The sequence below is a fragment of the Acomys minous genome (assembly GCF_964271855.1).
Source record: "Acomys minous genome assembly, chromosome: 17".
Lineage (NCBI taxonomy): Eukaryota > Metazoa > Chordata > Mammalia > Rodentia > Muridae > Acomys > Acomys minous.
Window position 1 is genome coordinate 54384183 of NC_140500.1, and position 21152 is coordinate 54405334.

Sequence of the window (21152 nt, forward strand, 5' to 3'; positions counted from 1 at the left end):
ACAGCAGGCGGGTGGGCAAGGTGGGGTGCTCCATGCTCTCGAGTGGGCCCTTGTCCACCCAGTCCCAGACCTGGTGTGTTAGCAAAGAAAGGCCAAGATGGCTTTTGTGCCCAGATGTGTCCTAGGAAGGGCTGTGGGCTCTGCTGGCTTTCTGGCCACCACTGAGCCCTTGGGTAAGTGTGCGTGGTTTAGCTGGTGGTGGGTCTATCCCATCAAGTTCCTGAGTACAGGTGACACAGCAGATACAGTGAGCACAGCCTGTGCCCTTTGGCCACAAACAGAAGCTACACACACTATGGCCATTTGAAGATCAGCAGGTAGCCTTGCTGGATGGGGGAGAGAAAAACCTATGGTAGAAATCTCATACCTCACAGTGACATTCCCAGAGTTATCACTTAGCTCAGCAAGTCTGGCCTTGAGGACTTTTCTAGAGCAGAGGTCTTCATAGAACAAGTCCTTTCTGGATGTGCACGGGGTGCCTGAGTCAGGTTTTGAGCTCTCTGCTGGCTTGCTGACTACTGGCAGGCCTCATTTTCCTGGTGTCCAGAAAGCATATAGTCAGGAGGGTAATGAATTTTTTTGGAACAGGATTAAGCCCAGATTGGCCTGTGGACGCAGGGCTGTTGGCAAGGCTTTACTTGTCCCCACCCCCTGGTTCCATTAGCCCTTGGCTGATAGGTCTATCAAACAGGACAGGAGCTGGGGTCAGAGTGGACACTCTACCAAGCAGGGCAGGCCACACTACCCTTTCCCGTCTCTTGGTCACCTCCCGTCCTTCACTCACTGGCTCTCACATAGCCCGCACCCCCCACACACGCCCCTCTGACTCTTACCACCCCCTTTTTCTTGCTTCAGCTTCCTGAGTCTCCCCACGCCTCATCTCTGTTGTCCCCTTCTCTGCAGACCCCCATTTATCTTCCCTTCAGCAGTGTTTAAAGGGAAGAGAGGGTATCAGGAAATTTGATAGGATCCAATTAAATTCCTTCAGATAAAATAGTGATGAATTGCTGAGCCACCCTTTGAGATGCCAAGCTGCTTGCCTCTGCCCAAACCAAGACAGAGCTGAGGTCATCAGCTGCAGTAAGTGGACGCAGCTAAGCCTAGCCCCGGCCATTGGGAAGGGCTGTTAGCCTAAGTGCAGCCAGCCTAGGAAGAGGTGGGAGCAGCGCTCGGTCCCCAGGACACAGGTCTTTTGACCCATGTAGGGTCACAAATGCCTCAAACCTCACAAGTCCTGGCCTGAGTAGACAAAGACTGATATTCACAAGCTTTCCTGATGCTGTTGGGCTCAGCTAGGCCTGCTTTCCCAGACACCTGACTTCCCTGCTCAGGCAAGACTGCCCTGGTGTTGGCAGCAGTGTCTAGGACAGCCTTGGTGGATAACAATGGAGGCTGGCTATTGATGTGCTTTCTTCCTGGCTGTAGCAGATAGAACTTGACAGGAGGGATCAGGGCCATGGAGCCAGAAAAGAAGCCCCATGTGGAGAGACAGGCAGAAGACCTTTATGTGTTCTAGTCCAGCTTGCGTGTAGGCAAGCTCATTCAGTAGTCAGTTTCAGAGATGCTGAGGGGCCCCCATAGATGCCCTTGATCCTCCATGTGGCATAGAGGCCCACCACCCCAAGCATGACCACTGTGCCTGCTTCCAACAGTATTCCTATGAAGGGAATGATGTCAGCGACCTGCCTGTGAACCTGTCAGTTGTGTGGAATGGCAACTTTGTCATTGACAACCCCCAGAACATCCAGGGTGAGTAGCAGGGCTGGTGGCCTGGGTGGACGGATGATGTATGGGTCCACGCTGACCAACCTTCCCTTCATAGCCCACCTCTACAAGTGCCCAGCCTTGCGCCAGAGTTGTGGCCTCTGCCTCAAGGCAGACCCACGCTTTGAATGTGGCTGGTGCGTAGCTGAGCGCCGCTGTTCCCTGCGCCACCACTGCCCAGCTGACTCACCAACCTCCTGGATGCATGCCCACCATGGCAACAGCCGCTGCACAGACCCCAAGATCCTCAAGGTAGGAGTTGGAGACCCAGTCCAGTATCTGCCCAGCCCCACCCTTGCAAACCCACCCACTGCCTCCTCTCACCTGGCATGGTAGACCTTGCTGTGTCCGCCCCAGCCTCTGCCTTCCTGCAGCTGTCCCCAGAGACAGGCCCTCGACAGGGAGGGACTCGACTGACCATCACCGGTGAGAATCTGGGCCTCCGGTTCGAGGATGTGCGGTTAGGCGTGCACGTGGGCAAGGTGCCCTGCAGCCCTGTGGAGAGCGAGTACATCAGTGCAGAACAGTAAGGCAGGCCAGGGTGGGTGGTGAAGGCCTAGGTGGCCTGGGAGTGGCTCTGTGGTGCTGAGCCCCATCATGCTCACAGGATTGTCTGTGAGATCGGAGATGCCAGCACACTGCGTGCCCATGATGCCCTGGTGGAGGTGTGTGTGCGGGACTGTTCCCTCCAGTACCGAGCCCTGTCCCCAAAGCGCTTCACCTTTGTGGTAAGCCCCACCCCACTGCCCTCTGCTTCTTGCTGCCCCCAGGCCTTCAAAAGTAGGCCTGGACTTTAGTACAGGACCTTGCCCCGGTTGCCCATACCTAGGCTGAGCCCAGTCACAAGGGAGTGGTTACCCCTGCCCCCAGGGCTGACCGATTGTAAGGGGCCCAGATGCTATGGGTATGCGCTCTAACAAGTCATCTTCCTGCAGACACCAACCTTCTACCGTGTGAGCCCCTCCCGTGGCCCTCTGTCCGGGGGCACCTGGATTGGCATTGAAGGAAGCCATCTGAATGCAGGCAGTGATGTGGCTGTGTCCATCGGCGGCCGGCCCTGCTCCTTCTCCTGGTGAGAGGATCAGGGGCCACAGGGCTTTCCCTCCTGGCTCTGCTGTCCCCTCCTTGTTGCCTGGGCAACGGATATGGAAAACCTGGTTGGGGTGATCACTATGGAAACCTAGAGGCAGAAAAGGTTGCCATGGAAATAGGGGGCCAGCCACCAGAGTAGGAAGGGGGTGTGGCCTGGCCTCAGTGGGTACTACCTGCTGCCTCCATTCTAGTCTCTCCTAAGGAAAGGGGAGCATCTCTCTTGCAAGCAAAATGAAAAAGTATTTTCAAAAAGTTTAATAGAGAAAACAGACATCTTAACAAAAGCCTCAAGGCTTGAAGTGGATAATTTTAGATTAAGGATGATAATGGAACGGCCCTTTAAATATTTTCCTGTGGTAATTACCTGTTATCAGGCTAATCATTGGTGTTTGCAGCCTGGTGGCTGTGGGGCCTCTAGGGTAAGGTGACACAGCCAAGGGGCCAGGCCTCAGGGCAGGTATTGCCTTGCTGACTGCTGATGAAGGTCACCTGCGACCCCATGCCCCAGGCCAGCTCACTGCTGCTAGGAGCAGAGTGTTTTCCAGGTATATGTACAGTAGGAAAGAGGGAGCTGGCTTGTTCAAGGCACTTGGTGGTAGTGGGACTCTGTGCTCTGGAGTCTGGGGAAGGCAGTGGTGACATGTGGAAAGGCTCAGGCGTGTAGTTTAGTCTCTTTGGCCTCCAGAGCAATAGCCTGTCATCTGCAAGGTGTACTTACTGCGAGCCTGGCAGGGTGGGCGAGGATGGCTATCTGGCACTTGTGAGAAGACAGAGGCTTGGCCAGGGTCTCCTGGCAGGACCTCCTGCGAGCAGTAGGCAGGATCTGTTTCATCCATCTGCATTAGGGATGTTGACATGAGGAGAGTAGGGTGGAGGTCAAGAACTATAGCAGTATAGAGCCAAGTGTAGGTGAGACCCAGGGTGTGGAAGGAGAGGGGCAGCCAGGGGTCAGGGTAGGACCAGACACTGGTGGCCACTCAAGAGCCAAAGTAGTCCTCTCAGTAGCCTTCTGAGGGAGGCCCAAGCCTTCCCCTGGGAGCCAGTGCTCAGCCACCATGGAATGCTGCTGATGTATTGGCATGCGGCTTCACTGTGCCTTCATTCATCTCGACCCCATCGCAGGAGGAACTCTCGAGAGATCCGCTGCCTGACACCTCCTGGGCAGACCCCTGGCAGCGCCCCTATTGTTATCAACATCAACCGTGCCCAGCTCTCCAACCCTGAGGTGAAGTACAACTACACTGAAGACCCCACTATCCTGAGGATCGACCCCGAGTGGAGCATCAACAGGTGGGAGCCCGGTGTGGAGCCAGGAGCACCTCCCATTCCCCAATGTAGGTCAGGGAGTGCCTTTCCTGGGTGCTCCATGGTGGCTCACTCAGTGGCAGCTTTCTAAGGAAGTTAATCCTGGCAAGAAGTGCTCTGACTGAGCCTTGACCCACCTGCTCATACAGGGAGAGACTGTCTATCTCTCGTGCTTCTAGACCTAGGGCATTGTCTCCTCTCTTCTTCCTTTAGTGGTGGGACCCTTCTAACAGTCACAGGCACCAATCTGGCCACCGTCCGTGAACCTCGAATCCGGGCCAAGTATGAAGGCATTGAGAGGGAGAATGTGAGTGGACGCCCTGTGCCTCCGACCCCCTCCTTCACTCTGTCCTGCTCTGCTGTCCCCCCTCCTGGCCATATGGGTGTTTCCTGGGTCGATAACTACTGCTGCTAACACCCCTGCTTCTGCCTCCCCATGCTTATCCGTCTATGCTGAGGCCTTGAGGACGAAGTGGTCAGCTAGGGGTGAGCCCTGGCCTCTGGTCTGTCTGGCCCTCAGCCTGCAGAGAACGGACATCTTCAACATGTGCTTCCCTAGTGCCTAGACCGTTCTCACAGGGAGCTGCCATTCCCAGGGTGGGGCTGTCACTGGGTAGCTGACCCACAATGGGAGGGCTGGCCTGAGGTCCTGGTCTGTGTCCCAGAGTTGCATGGTGTACAATGACACCACCATGGTGTGCCGGGCGCCGTCTATAGACAACCCAAAGCGCAGCCCACCAGAACTGGGAGAGCGGCCGGATGAGATCGGTTTCATCATGGACAATGTTCGCACGCTGCTGGTCCTCAACAGCTCCTCATTCCTCTACTACCCGGACCCCGTACTGGAGCCGCTCAGTCCTACTGGTCTCTTGGAGCTGAAGCCCAGCTCCCCACTCATTCTCAAGGTGGGTCTCAGCCACTGTGTGTTCCTGCTGCAGAGGCTGATGGGCTGGAGCTGGGGACGAGACCGCAGGACTGCCCTCATCTCACTCTGTCCCCTGTAGGGACGCAATCTCGTGCCACCTGCTCCTGGCAATTCCCGGCTCAACTACACGGTGCTCATTGGTTCCACACCCTGTATCCTCACTGTGTCTGAGACACAGCTGCTGTGTGAAGCACCCAACCTCACAGGGCAGCACAAAGTCACGGTACGCCCACCAACCTGCCTTCATGCACAGGGCCAGTCCCTGTCACAGCTTAGCTGTGGTCTCCTGGAACCGCTTTCCTGACCTACTACCCCTGCCCCCGACTTAAGCAACCCCACCTCTGAGAAAATCCCCAAGGAACTGCCCGTTCAACCCTTATTCTCCACCACTCTGAGCCCCTCTCACTACTGGCGGTCCCACTGCCGAGGGCATGTGTGCTGACTACGCAGCCATTCGTCTGCCTGTGTTCCACCACTTTGCACCTGTTAGCCATTCGTGTCACCCCTGTTGGCAGGTGCTGGGGGTGGCTTAAGGGCCACTGGACAGGGGCCTCAAGCTCTGAGGAGCCAGTACCCTCTGATCATCTCTGTCCCGTCCTGCAGGTGCGGGCTGGGGGCTTCGAGTTCTCACCTGGCATGCTCCAGGTGTACTCAGACAGCCTGCTGACACTGCCAGCCATTGTGGGTATCGGTGGAGGGGGCGGCCTCTTGCTGCTGGTCATCGTAGCTGTGCTCATTGCCTACAAACGCAAGTCCCGGGATGCTGACCGCACCCTCAAGAGGCTGCAGCTCCAGATGGACAACCTAGAGTCACGCGTGGCCCTCGAGTGCAAGGAAGGTCAGCAAGGAGATCTGTAGGGCAAGAGTCTAGGGGACAGTGGTTGATGAGGCAGTCACCACCACTGAACCCATCTGCTCCTACTAACAGGCTTGGTCCCAGGGAGGTGACAGGTAGTAGACTCATCCTGCTGGTGAAGGGACCACCTTTTCTATAGCTGTAATCTAGGGGATATGCCACCTAATCTTTTGTGCCCTGATCATCTGGTCTGTAGAATGGGCACAGGGAGAATGCCCACGTCCCTGCATGTCACATAGTGGGCAAGAGTGCAAGTAACCATGTTCAGCCCCTGAGAAGCCCAGATGGCCACACGGTTAGCTGGGTACCTGCCCTGTGGACAGCTTTGGTGGACAGGAGGCAGACACGAGCGGAGGCTATTAGCTCCCACCTGTAGAGGGAGTGTGAACGTCCAGGGTATGTGGTGCCTTCTCTGCCAGCAGCCAGGAGACGGAGGCACAGCACCTTACCATACCTGCTAGGTGCTCCAGAGCCTGCCCTGCCCCTCTGACTCCTGATCACCTCATAGTTGCCCAGTGGGCAACTGCTGTACTGACACCTCACAGCTCTGGAATGTTCTATAGGGCCTGCCACTCTCCTGCTTTCTTTCACCTTGAGAGGTGGTATGGACTGAGATAGTGGTGTTGAGGGCCCTGGGAGTACGGTATATATAAGGCAGTGGCTGACATGGGACTGGGAACCCAGGGGCAATATTAGAATGGCCATGTCTCCTGCTCCACCCAGGGCTGGGTCTTGGATAAAGAACTTCCCATTCTCACCCACCCAATATTGGAGCCATTGTTACCCTATTGTGGTTAATCCCATGCAGAGGGAGAGAAGTTTTGTCCTAAACTAGGGAAACTGAGGTACAGAAAGGCAAATTGGTTTCTTTAAGGTCAGGACCAGTGATCCTGGCCAGACAGTGGGCAGGATGGGACTCAGAATGGGGAGGGGAGTGCCAGGCATGCGGTCTCTGACCCCACATCTGGTCACAGCCTTTGCAGAGCTACAGACAGACATCCATGAGCTGACCAGTGACCTAGATGGTGCTGGCATCCCATTCCTTGACTACCGCACATATGCCATGCGAGTGCTGTTTCCTGGGATTGAGGACCATCCTGTACTCAAGGAGATGGAGGTAGGACTGCTAGCTTAGAGGTCCCTAGGGGCTGGTGGGCAGCCACGGCATGGGCGCTGGTATGGCCTTTCAGAGAAGTTGCAAGGCTTGGCCAAGTAGGAAGTACGAGATCAGACCCATGTTGGAGCCAGCACGGGGTTGGGACCCTGAGCTCTGAGGCAGGGGCCTGATTTCTGGTGCAGGTGGCTTGCCCTGGGTGACACCATTGCCCATGGTTCCGCAGGAGGCAGGAAGAAGCCCCCAGGCATGGATCGGTGCTCCAGGCTTCACCCAGGATAACTGCCCTTTGCCTGAAACCCTGGCTCCTCTTCCTGTGCTAGGCCGTGTGGGGCTTTCTGCTGGGTCTCTCGGGAGATCTAGATGCTGAGCTTCACTATGCAGTGAGGGCAACCTGGTTCACCTGTATGCTCCAGGCCCAGGTAGCCTCCATGCCACAAGGGGCCTTTTCCCTGCCTGAGCTGTTGGGGTTCTGTGTCTCTAGGTGCAGGCCAATGTGGAGAAGTCGCTGACACTGTTCGGACAGCTGCTGACCAAGAAGCACTTCCTGCTGACCTTCATCCGTACGCTGGAGGCCCAGCGTAGCTTTTCCATGCGTGACCGTGGGAATGTGGCCTCACTCATCATGACAGCCCTGCAGGGTGAGATGGAGTACGCCACAGGTGTGCTTAAGCAGTTGCTGTCTGACCTCATCGAGAAGAACTTGGAAAGCAAGAACCATCCCAAGCTGCTGTTGCGGAGGTACAATGAGGGGAGCCTGGCCTATGTATGGGTTGCCATGGGAGTCATGGGGACCTGTGCCTACTGGATGGCAGAAATGACTCCACTCGCATCTGCTGTTCTTCCCATAGGACCGAGTCAGTGGCAGAGAAGATGCTGACCAACTGGTTCACCTTCCTTTTGTATAAGTTCCTCAAGGTAGGTGGCTCTGTGTAGGGTCAGCTGGACCTCAGGGCCCCAGTGAATGGAGGAAAGGGGTGTGTTCAGTCAGTGGTGGGCTGCGAGTCCACCCTGGGCTTCTGGCTCTCCAGAGCCCCCAGGGCCTCAGCAGGTCCCATGAGGGCTGGTTGGTTGAACTAGTTGCCTGTACTTAAGAGTCTCAGTAATCACACAGTTGCATGACCTCATGGCCAATGGGATGCATGCATGCCCAGGGAGTATAACCTATGCATGTCGGCCCTAGCCAGAGCTCTGGATTCAGTGACAAGCAGTGCAACAGGGCAAGGATGGGGCTGGGGCAGTCTCTGCCAGCCCTGGACAGTCCTTCCCCCAGGAAGATACTGCTGAGTTCTGACTGTCTGGCCCAGAAGTGGTGGCACATTGGTCTGCTCAGAGCAGACCCCTGGTGGGATGCCTCGGCTTAGTGGGAAGAGAGCCAGTAGATAGGACGTGGCAGTGAGGAAGAAACCAGGTGGTTCTGAGGAGTGAGGCAGGACAGCTGGGGACCAGAGATGGAGAAAAGTGACCCGAATGGCACAAGGAAAGCTGGGGAGAAGAGGGTATGTGTGCACAGCAGCCCCCATGATAGTTAGTGGGCACATCTCCTATGGAAGTGCGCCCTGGGGACAGTTATTTACATGCTCATTAAAGCAGGCTCGGTGAAGCAGAAGCAGCAAGGCTGAGCAAAGGCTAAGGCACTCCAGCAGCTGTGCCCATGCTGGGTCTTGACGCGTGCTGACCCCTTTTGATCCTCATTCTCCACACCGAGGAGCGAGTGCAGTTCACCCCCATTGGGCCTCAGATCCCGAGCCAGCTCTGCAGTGTCTGCTGCTACCATGTGGGGAGGCAGGCTGCCTCTGGAAGCTGGCAGGGCTAGCCCTGCACCTGCTACTGTGGGGCAGAGGGAGGGGAACCCGTCAGACATCTGGGACAGCCTCGTGGAGGGGCATTTGTGCCTGAGGCCACTGAGCCACACGTGGGCTTCTTGGTGGGCATTTGCTTTAAAGTGCTGAGAGGATACACTTCAGTGTCTCCTTTCCCTGAGCTGCAGCAGACCCTCCTCCTGCCCATCGCTCTGCCTTCTCTGGAGTCTAGGGCTTGAGTCACATTCTACACTGCCTTCCAGAGTGGTTTCTTTCACTCATCAGACAGGTTCCTCCACCCTTCATGGCTCAATAGTTGGTCTCTTTTAAATATGCCACAATCTTAAATATTTTACTGGATCAAAATAATACATAATACAGAATTAACTACCTTCGAAACTTTTTAAAATTACATTTATTATTATTATTATTATGTGAGCGTATACCACAATGCACATACGGAAGTCAGAGAAAACTTGCAGGACGTCTTCTCCTTCTACCATGTGGGTCCCAGGGATCAGACTCAAGTTGGCAGAGTTGGCAGCTGGTTCCTTTACTTGCTGAGTCATCTCACTAGCCTCAAACTCATGACCTTCGTGCTACAGCCTGCGGGGTGTCTAGTGTACAAGTTACTGGAGTTAATACAGCTGTAAAGTGCAGACCTTGCCACCATCATCTGCACCATCTGTCTTGTAAAACTGAAATCTGTCTTCATAAACCACACCTTGTCCCTCTCCTACCCTCCACTGCACCGTCTTTATAATTTCTGCTCTGAATTTACTGCTGTGGGGATGCCCTCCAAGTGGGAGCCTCCATTATACCTTTGCATTGCTGTCGTGATTGCAGACCTGTGTCTGTTGACAGAGGTATGTGGTTCCTGCATCGCTACTGTGTTTTCCTTTGGGTCAGCTGCTTGTGGTCAGCTACTGTCCACAGTATGCAGTGGATAGCTGTCACCAAAATGCAGGTGTGGTAAGCCGTGAGCCACTCAGAAGCATGACTGCCCCCTTCCTAGAAGGAGAGCCACCCCTCTGACCAGCATAGCTGGGCCACACACCCAGCTGTTTGACTGGGGAGGGTGGAAGGGAAAGCAGAGTGCATGGGTTCCGTCTAAGGCCTCATGGTCTGAGCCCATCCCTGCCACAGATACAGGTGACTAGAACACAGGAGGAGGTAGTTGCTCTGCCTACTTGTCACTACACTGTCAACTGCACTTGTTAGATAAAGGGGCAGGGCCCAGCTCTGGTGGCCACAGCCATCGATATTTTTCCTAGGCAGGTTTCTGTATTAAAGCAAATGTTTACAGGTAGAAGAACAAGTCTTGTTAAGTTTCTGTCTTGAGTTCTGGCTACGTTGACATGTTTGTCTGTACTTGTGGCTTAAATGACACTCCCCTGCCTCTCCCCCAGCCCAGCCTCCCAGGCTGTAGGTGGCCCCGCCCGTCGGGTCCTGGTGCTGCGCCCTGCTCTTCACACCATGCACTTTGCCTCATACTTCACCCCCTCTTCTACCCCAGGTAGTGTTAGGCCCACATTTTCAGGTAAGCTGGCACACACAGTTTGCCCTCTAGGCCTCTGTGTAATGTTACACAGTGTGACCACTGTGTTGTCACTTTCACTGTCCTCTGTCACATTAGCAGAGGGTATTGGGGGAATCTGAATTCTTCCCCAACACAGCCAGCTGTCTGCTGTGGGCTTCCAGAGTGAGCGCAGGTGACCAGGCATGCTCATTTGCAGCATAAGATGTGCTGATTTTCAGAATCTTTCCAGGCCTGGGTGCCATCACTGCCAGTAAGTATATATAGACAGATGGCACTCTGCTTTGGCTGCCACTTATTTGACAAGTTAAACATCTTGCTTGACCAGGCACTTTCATCTTTGAAGCCACATTGTGTGTGTGTGTGTGTGTGTGTGTGTGTGTGTGTGTGTGTGTGTGTTTTAAGTATATGGCAAGTTTTGTTTTGTTTTTTTAAATACCAACACTCTATCATTTGCAGCTTTTATGCTAGAGGTGAAGTGTGTGGCCTGGGGGAGAGGTCTGCTTTGACTTTCCTTCAGATGGGAAAGCTGCTACCCTGCCTCATTCACTGAGCTGCACTTCTCCTCCATTGACCCTGTGTGAAAGGACCATTCTCTGCACCTTCTCAGCAGGGTTGAGAGGAGGCTGAGGCCCTACCTTCTGCCTGTCATGGGACAGGAAAAAGAGGCGTAGAGAAGGGCCAGCCTTGGGCTTAGGACAGCTTCATCTGGGGCCCGCCTCCTTCCTGGGCTCTCTTTCACAGTCTTGGCAGGCCTGGTAGACATGACGGTCGGGCTGGCAGGGGGGATGCTGCCTTCTGGGTCTGGTGAGCTGCCTGGCTCAGTCTGAGTTTTCTCTAGAAGGTCTGGCTTTTCTGGGGCAGATGCCTTAGTTTGGGTGGGTCTGCATCTGGCCTGCCTCCTCGGCTCCTTTTACTCTGCTTATGAACCCAAGGGCAGACATCTAATCTAGGAAGCCTTATGAGGTCATGTTTGCTGAAGGAGGCAGCTATTGATGGCTCTGAGTCCCAACCTGCTCCCCCTCCCTCCTACATCCCGCTGACTTAATGAAGCCAAGTTTGCAAATGAAACATAATTTCAAAGACAGGAATGTTGTCGCAAGGTCTGGGGATGATCTATGCTCCGGGCCGTTCCTTAGCAGCTGTCTCTTTAATTGCCTCAGATGCTAACAAGGGGCTAGAGCATCTGGGTACAGGAGCAGAGTCACTGTGGGCTTGCCAGGGGTCCACCTGGGCCAACCTCCTGCCTGGGCACTCTGAGCCAGGGACCCCTCTAAGGACTGACACCAGCAGTCTGGGCTGGGCCTTCAGGGCCATGGGAGTAGCCTGAGCTCCAGCCAGCTGCTTTCCTCGCCTTGCTGAGTAATGTGATAGTTTTTCCTTCATTCAGCTCAGTCAGCAGTGGCTGTCACCCTCTGTGCCGTGGCTCTCAGAGCTGACTGCCTCAGTCCAGGATCTGGGAGGAGCTAAGGGAGGATAGGGATGGGGCAGAGACCCTGGGACGGGGTGCAGCTGCAGTGCAGAGAGCCAGATGCTAGGTGGCTGCAGGGAAGAGTGGTGCAGGCCCTCACCAGGTGTGCAGAGCCCATCCCGCCAACCCCCGTTTCTCCTTGGCACTGGGCTGTGGATTCACTTGCCCCTTGGTGTCGAGGAGCTTCAGGAGTCAGCATGTTTGTGCTGGTGATTGCAGCGAAAGCACGGCCTTAGTGATTCTGGACTTCTGGCCAGACAGGTCCCTAGACATGTCACGCCTATGTGCAGTGAGGGCCGGTTCACCATCTTCTTGCATGGTCATGGTGGCCACATGCAGTCCCTTCCCCTGCACCACCACACTTGGTATAGCAAAGTTTTCTGATTTCCTTGCCTGGTGCTGGCTCCAGAGACAGGCTTACCTCCTAAGAGGAGATGGAGTTGTTGGGAGCAGCTAGATAGCCCTTAAAGGGCTGACTAGGTCCTGGCCCAGCCTCATACCCTACCACCCACACAGGAGTGTGCTGGGGAGCCCCTCTTCATGCTGTACTGTGCCATCAAGCAGCAGATGGAGAAGGGCCCCATTGACGCCATCACAGGGGAGGCCCGCTACTCTCTGAGCGAGGACAAGCTCATTCGGCAGCAGATTGACTACAAGACCCTGGTGAGCCCCCAGTCCCGGGTCCTCCCCTCCCAGTGAATAGAGTAAGCAGGGCTAGCAGAAGCCAGGGATGGGGCTGATGCTAGCGTACCACCCTCCTCACACACAGACCCTGAACTGTGTGAACCCCGAGAATGAGAACGCTCCTGAGGTTCCTGTGAAGGGGCTGAACTGCGACACCGTGACACAGGTCAAAGAGAAGCTACTGGACACTGTATACAAGGGCGTGCCTTACTCCCAGCGGCCCAAGGCTGGGGACATGGACTTGGGTGAGTGGCGGGCAAGTGTCCCTGTGTCTGTCAGTTAGAGGGCGGGTTCCTAGAGTCCCTGTCCTGATGGTAGGAGGTGCCCACTAGAAGGTGCACAACAGATAGTCTGCAAGGGAGGTGACAGGGTACACTTGAGTCTGCAGGCCCTAGGACACTGCTGGAGGCCTGACAAGAGAGAGGCTGTGAATCTGGTAATTCTCTGGGAAGCCAGGTGGTCATGGCTGAGGTCTTTTTGCATTGGGGAAGTTGAAAGAGGAGTGACACAGCTCTGGGACCCTGTAGCAGATGTGGCTGGAAAGGGTGGGCCTAGAATCTAGGTAAAGCAGGGCCTACCTCTTGGCCTCATCCAGGCAGCAGATGAAGGGCCAGCCCCACGGGCAGACTGTGCCACCTCTGAGCCAGTGAATGGAGCTTTCCAGTGGAAGAGCCGCAGCTTGTTACTCTATCCCAGGCTCTTCCTGCCGTCATGTCTTCCCCCACACCCGTGTCCTATGTGCCTTGGGTAGCAGGGAGGGCCACCTCCAATATCCTGTTTCCTATAGAATGGCGCCAGGGCCGCATGGCACGCATCATCCTTCAGGACGAGGATGTCACCACCAAAATTGACAATGATTGGAAGAGGCTGAACACACTGGCTCACTATCAGGTGACCCTGCCATTCAGGGGCCAGGCCACCCAACTCTGGCCATGGTGTGGGCTTCCCTTCCCTTACACTGGAACATGCCCAGCCAGGTGTGCACTATGCCATGCCCAAGGGATTATCTGCCCTGGAGCCATCCCGATGGAGACTGAGAGTGGTGACATGATTTGCCACCAGGGGTGTATTTAGGTTCCCCCAGGTTGGGCAGGACATCTTAGTGGCACCCTGGGAACTTGTATCCTTGACATCTGCCCTCAGGTGACGGATGGATCTTCGGTGGCACTAGTGCCCAAGCAGACATCTGCCTACAACATTTCCAACTCCTCCACCTTCACTAAGTCCCTCAGCAGATACGGTGAGCAGCCAGCAGGGTTGCAAGCAGGTAGTGGGTGGGTATGGCCCTGGATGGGGTCCCCTTCCCAGTGCACTGCCGTAGTGCCTTGGGTGCCAGGACTAAGGGGACATGGCTGTGGCATGTCACTGGGCTCTGGCCTTTCCTTTAATTCTGAAGCAGTGCTTTTTCCCATAGCCTGAAACCAAGCAACCTCATGGTGCTCGTGTGGCCACAGTGGCCATCCCCCAACATACCCAGATTCTGAGGGAACACTGGCCAGGGTGGGACAGGGTCTGACCCTGGGTAAGGGACACAGCTCTGCCAGCTGACAGGCTATTCCTGCAGAGAGCATGCTGCGTACAGCCAGTAGCCCCGACAGCCTACGCTCACGAACACCCATGATCACGCCAGACCTGGAAAGTGGAACAAAGCTGTGGCACCTGGTGAAGAACCATGACCACTTGGACCAACGTGAGGGTGACCGCGGCAGTAAGATGGTCTCTGAGATCTACCTTACAAGGCTGCTGGCCACCAAGGTAGGGGTATAGGGGTACAGAGCACGGGGCCAGATCTAGGCTTCCTACTGACCTGTCCAGGTCACCTAGCTGGGCAGCCCTGAAGCTCGGTGCCTCGCCCTACAGGGAACACTGCAGAAGTTTGTGGATGATCTGTTTGAGACCATCTTCAGCACAGCACATCGTGGCTCTGCCCTGCCTCTGGCCATCAAGTACATGTTTGACTTCTTGGATGAGCAGGCTGACAAGCACCAGATCCACGACTCTGATGTGCGCCATACCTGGAAGAGCAATTGGTGCGACTGCCACAGGGCTGGGGCTGCCAGGGGCCAGGCGGAGGGGGCTGGGGCTGCCAGGGGCCAGGCGGAGGGGGCTGGGGCTGCCAGGGGCCAGGCGGAGGGGGCTGGGGCTGCCAGGGGCCAGGCGGAGGGGGCTGGGGCTGCCAGGGGCCAGGCGGAGGGGGCTGGGGCTGCCAGGGGCCAGGCGGAGGGGGCTGGGCCCTGCAGTGCCGAGATCTTCCTGGGCCTTCCCAGCTTCCAGCCCTGGACCCCACCACAACCCTACTATTCTAGCCTGTTGGAAATCCCTGTCCGAGGGGCTGCCATGTGAGAAACAGAGCCTGGTGGGTCAGAGCCAGTTGATAGCACAGCGCAGGTACCAGCCTGTGTTCTGTGATGTGCAGTGCTGGCATCTGTGGATAGAGCTGGCTCTGAAAGGCCACATGTCAGTAAGTGTGGAGCTGTGTATTTCAGGTGAGAGTTGAGGGCACCCCAGACCCGAGTGGATCCACTCCAGTGATTCCTATGACTGCTGTTGTACTCAACCCTGGCCTGCCTTTTCCCAGAAGAGACCACCTATAATTGTGGACTGCCTTGGTGCCTGCAGCCTCGCCATGGGCCCCACAGTCCCCTGACCCAGCAGGCTCTGCCTCTGTGTGTGGTTTTCCCACCCCCATAGCTCACAACTTTAGAGGATGGCCACCTGGGCTGAAGACTGCTCAGTTGACTTTCTTCCCCCACAAGGTTGGACACTGTCACCAGACTCCTACTCTGCATTCCCACCAGGCACACCTTTGTGTCCTCACCCTTTGTTAACTCCTTACTTCTGGGAGTTATGCTCTGACCTCCAAGTCAAGTCGGCCATCAGCTTTAGTCTCAAATCCCTCAGCCAATGTGTGCTGGATGGTCCTGGCCTTTGCCCAGACCCCTTACGCCTTCCCTTCCTTCTCAAGATTCCTCTTGGCTTTTACCTGTTGCCACCGTCCAGGGCTGTGGGAGCCTAAGACCCAGGTCCACAGGGCCCAGCAAGGGAGGAATTGTGGGGCGGCACTGCCCAGAAGTGCTCTGCTGTACAGAATTTTCTAGATCTACTCTAGAGCAGCTGACTCAGCCATGTGGAGTTACCAGGCTTTTGGCACATGCCTCTGGTCACCAACAACAGTGTCATTTAGTTTCTGTTTGAACAGCATGTGTTATAATTGGGTACTAGGCCAAGGCTGTCTGAGACCTTGTGGGGCATAGAGGGTGGGTGTTAAGGCGTATGTCTTTGGACTGTAGCCGAGCACAGGGGCAAGATATGAGCCAGTGTGCGGGCCTCAGGGATGGCCCTTGTCCATAAGCTGGACACCTGGAGAGATGCTCTGGGAGGCACTAGGTTGTGGGTAGCATGCCCTGTCTGGCCAGTGGGGTAAGGGGCCTGGCCCACTTGAGCACTCTCCTAGCTGCTGTCCAGAAGGGGAGCAGGGTGCAGAGCAGCCCTCCTGAGCACAATTGGGCCTGCTTGTCCACAGCCTGCCGCTGCGCTTCTGGGTGAATGTGATCAAGAACCCGCAGTTTGTGTTTGACATCCACAAGAACAGCATAACAGATGCCTGCCTCTCAGTGGTGGCGCAGACCTTCATGGACTCCTGCTCTACGTCAGAGCACAAGCTGGGCAAAGACTCACCCTCCAACAAGCTGCTCTATGCCAAGGACATCCCCAACTACAAGAGCTGGGTTGAAAGGTGGGTGGTCAGCAGGGTAATGTAGACTGGGGCCACAGGTTGGTGGGTGGGTAGGCCCTGTGACCCCACCCATGCCAACCCTGCCACCTACTGCTGTCAGGTACTATGCTGACATTGCCAAGATGCCCGCCATCAGCGACCAAGACATGAGCGCCTACCTGGCAGAGCAGTCCCGGCTGCATCTCAGCCAGTTCAACAGCATGAGTGCCCTGCACGAGATCTACTCCTACATCGCCAAGTACAAGGATGAGGTGCGCACCCCTCACCCCAACCCCAGCTCCGCCTGCATCTCAGAACTCGCCCAATACCTGCTTTGTTTCTTCACTTGACCACCTAGCTTTTCCTGGGGCAGTAAGGAAATCAGAGGTTCTGGGCACACAGAAGGGTCTCTGGGGCAGGAAGGGAGACAGGGTGACAAGGTGACAGTGTCTGCCTGGGGTGGATAGCTGTGGGCCTCTAACAGATTTATTGGGCTGGATGATATTTCGGCATAGGCTGTCAGTGTCTTCTGACTTGAAGTGGGACCGCCAGGAAACTCTTTGTCCTTTGCCAAAGATCAGGTACCCTGACTCATCTCTCTGGGGTGACTTGTCTCTGACTCTGGGCTGGAGTTTATGGGTGCAGATAGCTAGATACTGGGCATATGTGGGCAGTGCTAAGACACTGAGACAGAGTGGGCCTGGCTGGCTGAGATCCAGGGAGGCCACATGGCTGAGCTAGGGTCCACCTGCGAACAGGCAGAAGATGTACACAGGCCAGGGTGCCCTGGGTGTGCAGGCTTTGAGCTTGGCTGTGTCCCTGAGCCAGACGGATTGTTAGAGGTCTAGAGTCAGAGAGGCTGTGCTGAGCCAGGCTGCTGTGGCACCCTGTCCCACCCTCCGTGGGAAGCCACAGGGACAGGTCTAAGGCCATGGAGCTATGGGCTCAGAAGGGCTCTAGGCACCAAACCAGCCATGCAAAGGTCATAGGCTGTAGTGATTGAGGGCACAGGATGCGACACTGAGCCTGGATTCCCATAGACTGAGGTATGGGGAGGCAGGTGACTGGAGGTAGGGGTGTGATACTCAAGAGCATACGAAACCCAGTGACGAGAGAGAGCAGCGACCATGCCACAGCAGAAGGCAGGGAGTGGAGCCCTACCCTAGGAGGCACACAGAAGCCTGAGAGGGTGGTGGGAGAGACCAGAGCCAGAGCCGGGTGATGAGGGTGAAGTGAAGATCTTGGGACTCACCCTGGAGTGCTGGAGTGCTTTGGATCCGAACTGTTTGCATAGCTAGGACCTGGTAGTCAGGCCTTGAATGATTGTTCCAAAGCCCCCCAAGGCACACACTGGGCACAGCCCGTGTCTGTGGGTAGCCAGCCCTGACCCTAACACATCCCCGGTCCCCGCAGATTCTGGTGGCTCTGGAAAAAGATGAGCAGGCTCGAAGGCAGCGGCTTCGGAGCAAACTGGAGCAGGTGGTGGACACAATGGCCCTGAGCAGCTGAACCCTGGAAGTGACCACCCAGCAGAAGGCAGGAGGGCAGCTGAGGAGGACCCAGGAGACAGCCCTTGTCCACCTGTACTGAGTGCCAGGTGTGGGACTGCAGTTGGGTCCTGGCCCTCGCCTTTCTCTCCCTGCCATGCAGGGCCGAGTTTTATCGCTGTGGATGTGAGGGTTGCTGCTGAGCCACCTCTGTGCCTAGGGCTTGCTGCCTTAGGGCAAGGATTGCACAGCGTGGCTGGTCCTGCCCAGGGATCTTTGCTGCTTGGCAAGAGCTGCTGGTGGCCTTCCTGGGAGAGAGGTGGCCTCTGAGGGGCCGAGATAGAAGGCCAGGCCCTCCAAAGGGAGGGCAATAGGACAAGGGGCTGGACCAATTTGCAGTTCCTGGCTTCTCCAGATGCTACCAGCAGGCAGAGTCTGAGGGAAAGGTGAGATGCCCAGGGCTGGGCCAGATGAGTCACAGTCTGGGGCTGTCGCACCAGCCTCTACTCTAGCACCCCGTGCTTGCCACCACCCTCAGATTCACCGCGTGCTATGCGCGGCCAAGGCTGGAGTGCCACATCCTTCTGCTGGGGAGAGGCCCTACTCCCCTCCTATGGAGGGCCTGCAGACCCCACTCCCAGGTGACATGCGGACGAAGGCTAGGCGATCCCCTCTCTGTCCTCAGGGCTGTGCCTCTGGGAGCCTCTGCGCCTGGGGCTCCGGTCAGAGTGCATGTTCCCATTATTTATTCCCCACCTCCTGCTCCTGGCGCAGCCCACCATGGAGACCAGGAGGGTAGCAGACCATCATCCCTCCATCCTCTGTGCCCCTTCCTGCCCCCGACACTCCCAGTGGCTTCCAGCCTGGCATCTCAGCAGTGTCCTGGCCCCTCCACAGTGAGACATCTGGGTACTGCTTTTAAGGGAACAAGAAATCCTGCTGCATTCTGCCCTGGGGGGTGGGGGTGCAGTGACCCAAGGGACCGGAAGTCAGCTGTGTCCGCCTTTGCCCTCAAGGAGCAACAACACATTTTTAATGGACCCTGTACATATATATATGTATGTGTGTGTATATATATATATATATGTATATATGTGGCCCCAGCCCCAGGAGGGTGCTGTACAGTTTCTTGAGGGAGGAGACACGGGAAGGCAACTGAGGAGGAACCCAGGTGGAAGAGAGCAAAGCCAAGGGCCCTGGAGCTGCCATCTGATGTGGCCTCTGCTTCCCGCAGACAAAGAAGCCACTGCCCAAGATCCCCGGTGCCCCGAGCTTCGGGCGCAGAGGCTGTGGACCTGCATGACTGTGCTAGCGTTTAGTCTGAGTTGATCTTTTCAAACTGCAAGTGTTGAATACTAGAGGTGGTTAGACCCTTTTTTTTTTAAGTTTTTTTTTTTAATTAGTCATTGGAAAAGCAAGCGAGCGGCCTATCCCCTTTTGAAGTTCACTTTTTTGATGGTACTAAAGATTATAATGGATTTTAAGGGACAGCTAACTGTGGCCAGGCCCAGCCTCAGTGCTGGGGACAGCACACCCCACACCCATGGGCTGCTAGGCTTGTGGTCCTTCACACTCTAAGCTGGGGAGCCAGGTGGGACAGGGTGGAGGTCATGTTAGAGCTGCGCCTTTAGTTGCTGTGGAGCAGGCGCAAGGACTCAGGGAGCTCCTCCTCCAGGATTGTCAAGGGGCCTGGGCACCCTGGGCCACGAGCTCTGCTCAGACCCCACCTCGTCTGTGTGGCTCACTCCTTGGGCTGATACTGAGGTCAGAGCCAAGGCTAGCCGGCCTGGATATAGCCGTTTCTCAGTAGCCCCTGTTGTCGCCTGGGGTTTTACCCGTGGACATACCCCTCTTCCTTGTGATGCCTCTGGGTTGTGCCTGGGTGGGAGCCTCAGCTTCCTCTAAAGTCTTCCCTGGATGTGGGCTTCAGATGGAAGCCCCTCGTTCTTCCAGCTCTGCCTGGACCACGCACAGCTTCTAGGCTCGATGCCTTCACTATCCCCCACCATCCTGCCCAAGGCCCCCAGGCTCCCTCAGAAAGGGCCAGCTTCACTCTACCTTACCGAGCCACCTCACCCATGTGGGTGTCGGGTGGGGTGGGTGGTGAGGTGGCCTGGAGCAGCGTCCCCAGGGCATCTGTTCGCAAGCACTTTAGCATATCTGTTTACATGCGAGCTGCCCTAGCTGTTCTCGGCACAGCCATCAGGGCCAGGCCTCACCTCCCTGCCACTCCTGGACTAGGCTCTGACATCTGCTTGTCCTTGGTCTTCAAGAGCCATCCGTCTCTCTGGTACCCTGCAAAGGGCTCCACTCCGGCCTCAATATGGCTTGAGGTTGGAGCCTGCTGTGCACTGGGTGGTGGATACTCAGGGCCCAGGGAGGTGGCCGAGCCTACTCCAGCCAGCCTGGCTCTGGCTCTAACACTCGTGGTACTGCCGTGCTGCCGTGGGCCCCATCCCCCAAAGCCTAACTTCCTGCCTGGTCTTTCCCTGTGCACCCAGACTCAGGAGTGCCTGGGCCTTTACAAGCTGGACCTGGGTGCCTGGCCTCCACATGCCTTGGGCTGGCCCTGTGCTTTCCAGCTGCCCTGCCCTCTTACGGTTGGACAGCTAAATAGGACAGCAGGGATGAGGGCCTTGATTGTTCCCAAGAGGCACAGCATTGAGTTCCAGGCACAGGCCAGCAACAACCTCTGTTGCTACAGAGGGGCCCAACCGCCACCCCCACTCCAGTTCCCCCAGTTTGGATCTGGTGGCTCACATCGGTGCTACACAAGCTAGAGTAGATATATTTAGAGAGAGAAAGATATTTTTAAGGTGAAGCCCATGATTAGCTGTCCTTTAATGCCGCAGAACACTCCCTATACTCCCCCTCCCCCCCCCCCCAAAAGAAACAAACTGGTCATTTGGACGGTCTGAGTAGACCAGGCCTCGGCCATTGCTTCTCTGGAAGCGGCAGAGCCGATACGCTCAGCCATCAGATGTGTAAATAGACGGCTATTTCCTATTTTACGGTTCTTCAGATTTAGTACTTGTAAATAAACACACATTAAGGAGAGATTAAACATTTTTGCTAAAGCTTGTGTCTCTGGGTCATATTTTAGTGGGGTGGGGATCTAAGAGGTGACCACAGAGTTTATCACATCCTCGGGGTAGCACTTTAGGGTGGCAGCAGCCCCCCAGACTAGGGTCTAGGCGTAAACCTGCAGGGGCAGTCACCTGGAAACCTAGTAGGCCCATGTGTCACATCAGTTTCATCTAATACTGAAAACGAGCAGCATACCCCCCCTTATTTGAACAGAGGGAACGTCAGTGGTGGCCGGTGTGGCAGAGCTATGTGCAACCCTCACTGGGAGCATACCCATATATAAGGCAGGATCCCTGATGTCCTGTTAACCTAA

General features: G+C 55.9%; 1 protein-coding gene and 1 long non-coding RNA gene across 2 annotated transcripts in view; one reads left to right on the plus strand and one right to left on the minus strand.

Moving 5' to 3' along the window:
* PLXNA1 (plexin A1) overlaps positions 1-20829 on the plus strand; it is a 46506-nt gene extending 25677 nt beyond the window's left edge. Inside the window, exons 11-32 of the mRNA XM_084766011.1 lie at positions 1653-1749; positions 1823-2016; positions 2139-2290; positions 2372-2492; positions 2700-2836; positions 3979-4146; positions 4375-4468; positions 4827-5066; positions 5166-5309; positions 5690-5924; positions 6917-7059; positions 7541-7797; positions 7908-7974; positions 12383-12529; positions 12636-12795; positions 13338-13441; positions 13694-13790; positions 14115-14305; positions 14411-14580; positions 16074-16286; positions 16387-16537; positions 17679-20829. Of these exons, the coding sequence (XP_084622137.1) occupies positions 1653-1749; positions 1823-2016; positions 2139-2290; positions 2372-2492; positions 2700-2836; positions 3979-4146; positions 4375-4468; positions 4827-5066; positions 5166-5309; positions 5690-5924; positions 6917-7059; positions 7541-7797; positions 7908-7974; positions 12383-12529; positions 12636-12795; positions 13338-13441; positions 13694-13790; positions 14115-14305; positions 14411-14580; positions 16074-16286; positions 16387-16537; positions 17679-17774 (3378 nt within the window). The 3' untranslated portion in view covers positions 17775-20829. The remainder of the gene's footprint in view (positions 1-1652; positions 1750-1822; positions 2017-2138; positions 2291-2371; positions 2493-2699; positions 2837-3978; positions 4147-4374; positions 4469-4826; positions 5067-5165; positions 5310-5689; positions 5925-6916; positions 7060-7540; positions 7798-7907; positions 7975-12382; positions 12530-12635; positions 12796-13337; positions 13442-13693; positions 13791-14114; positions 14306-14410; positions 14581-16073; positions 16287-16386; positions 16538-17678) is intronic.
* On the minus strand, positions 3-2843 carry LOC311588420. Its single transcript, XR_014776194.1, has 3 exons — positions 2708-2843; positions 2089-2259; positions 3-536 (listed from the first exon to the last, which is right to left on the minus strand). It is a non-coding gene; the product is annotated as an uncharacterized lncRNA (long non-coding RNA).
* Positions 20830-21152: the final 323 nt, after the last annotated feature.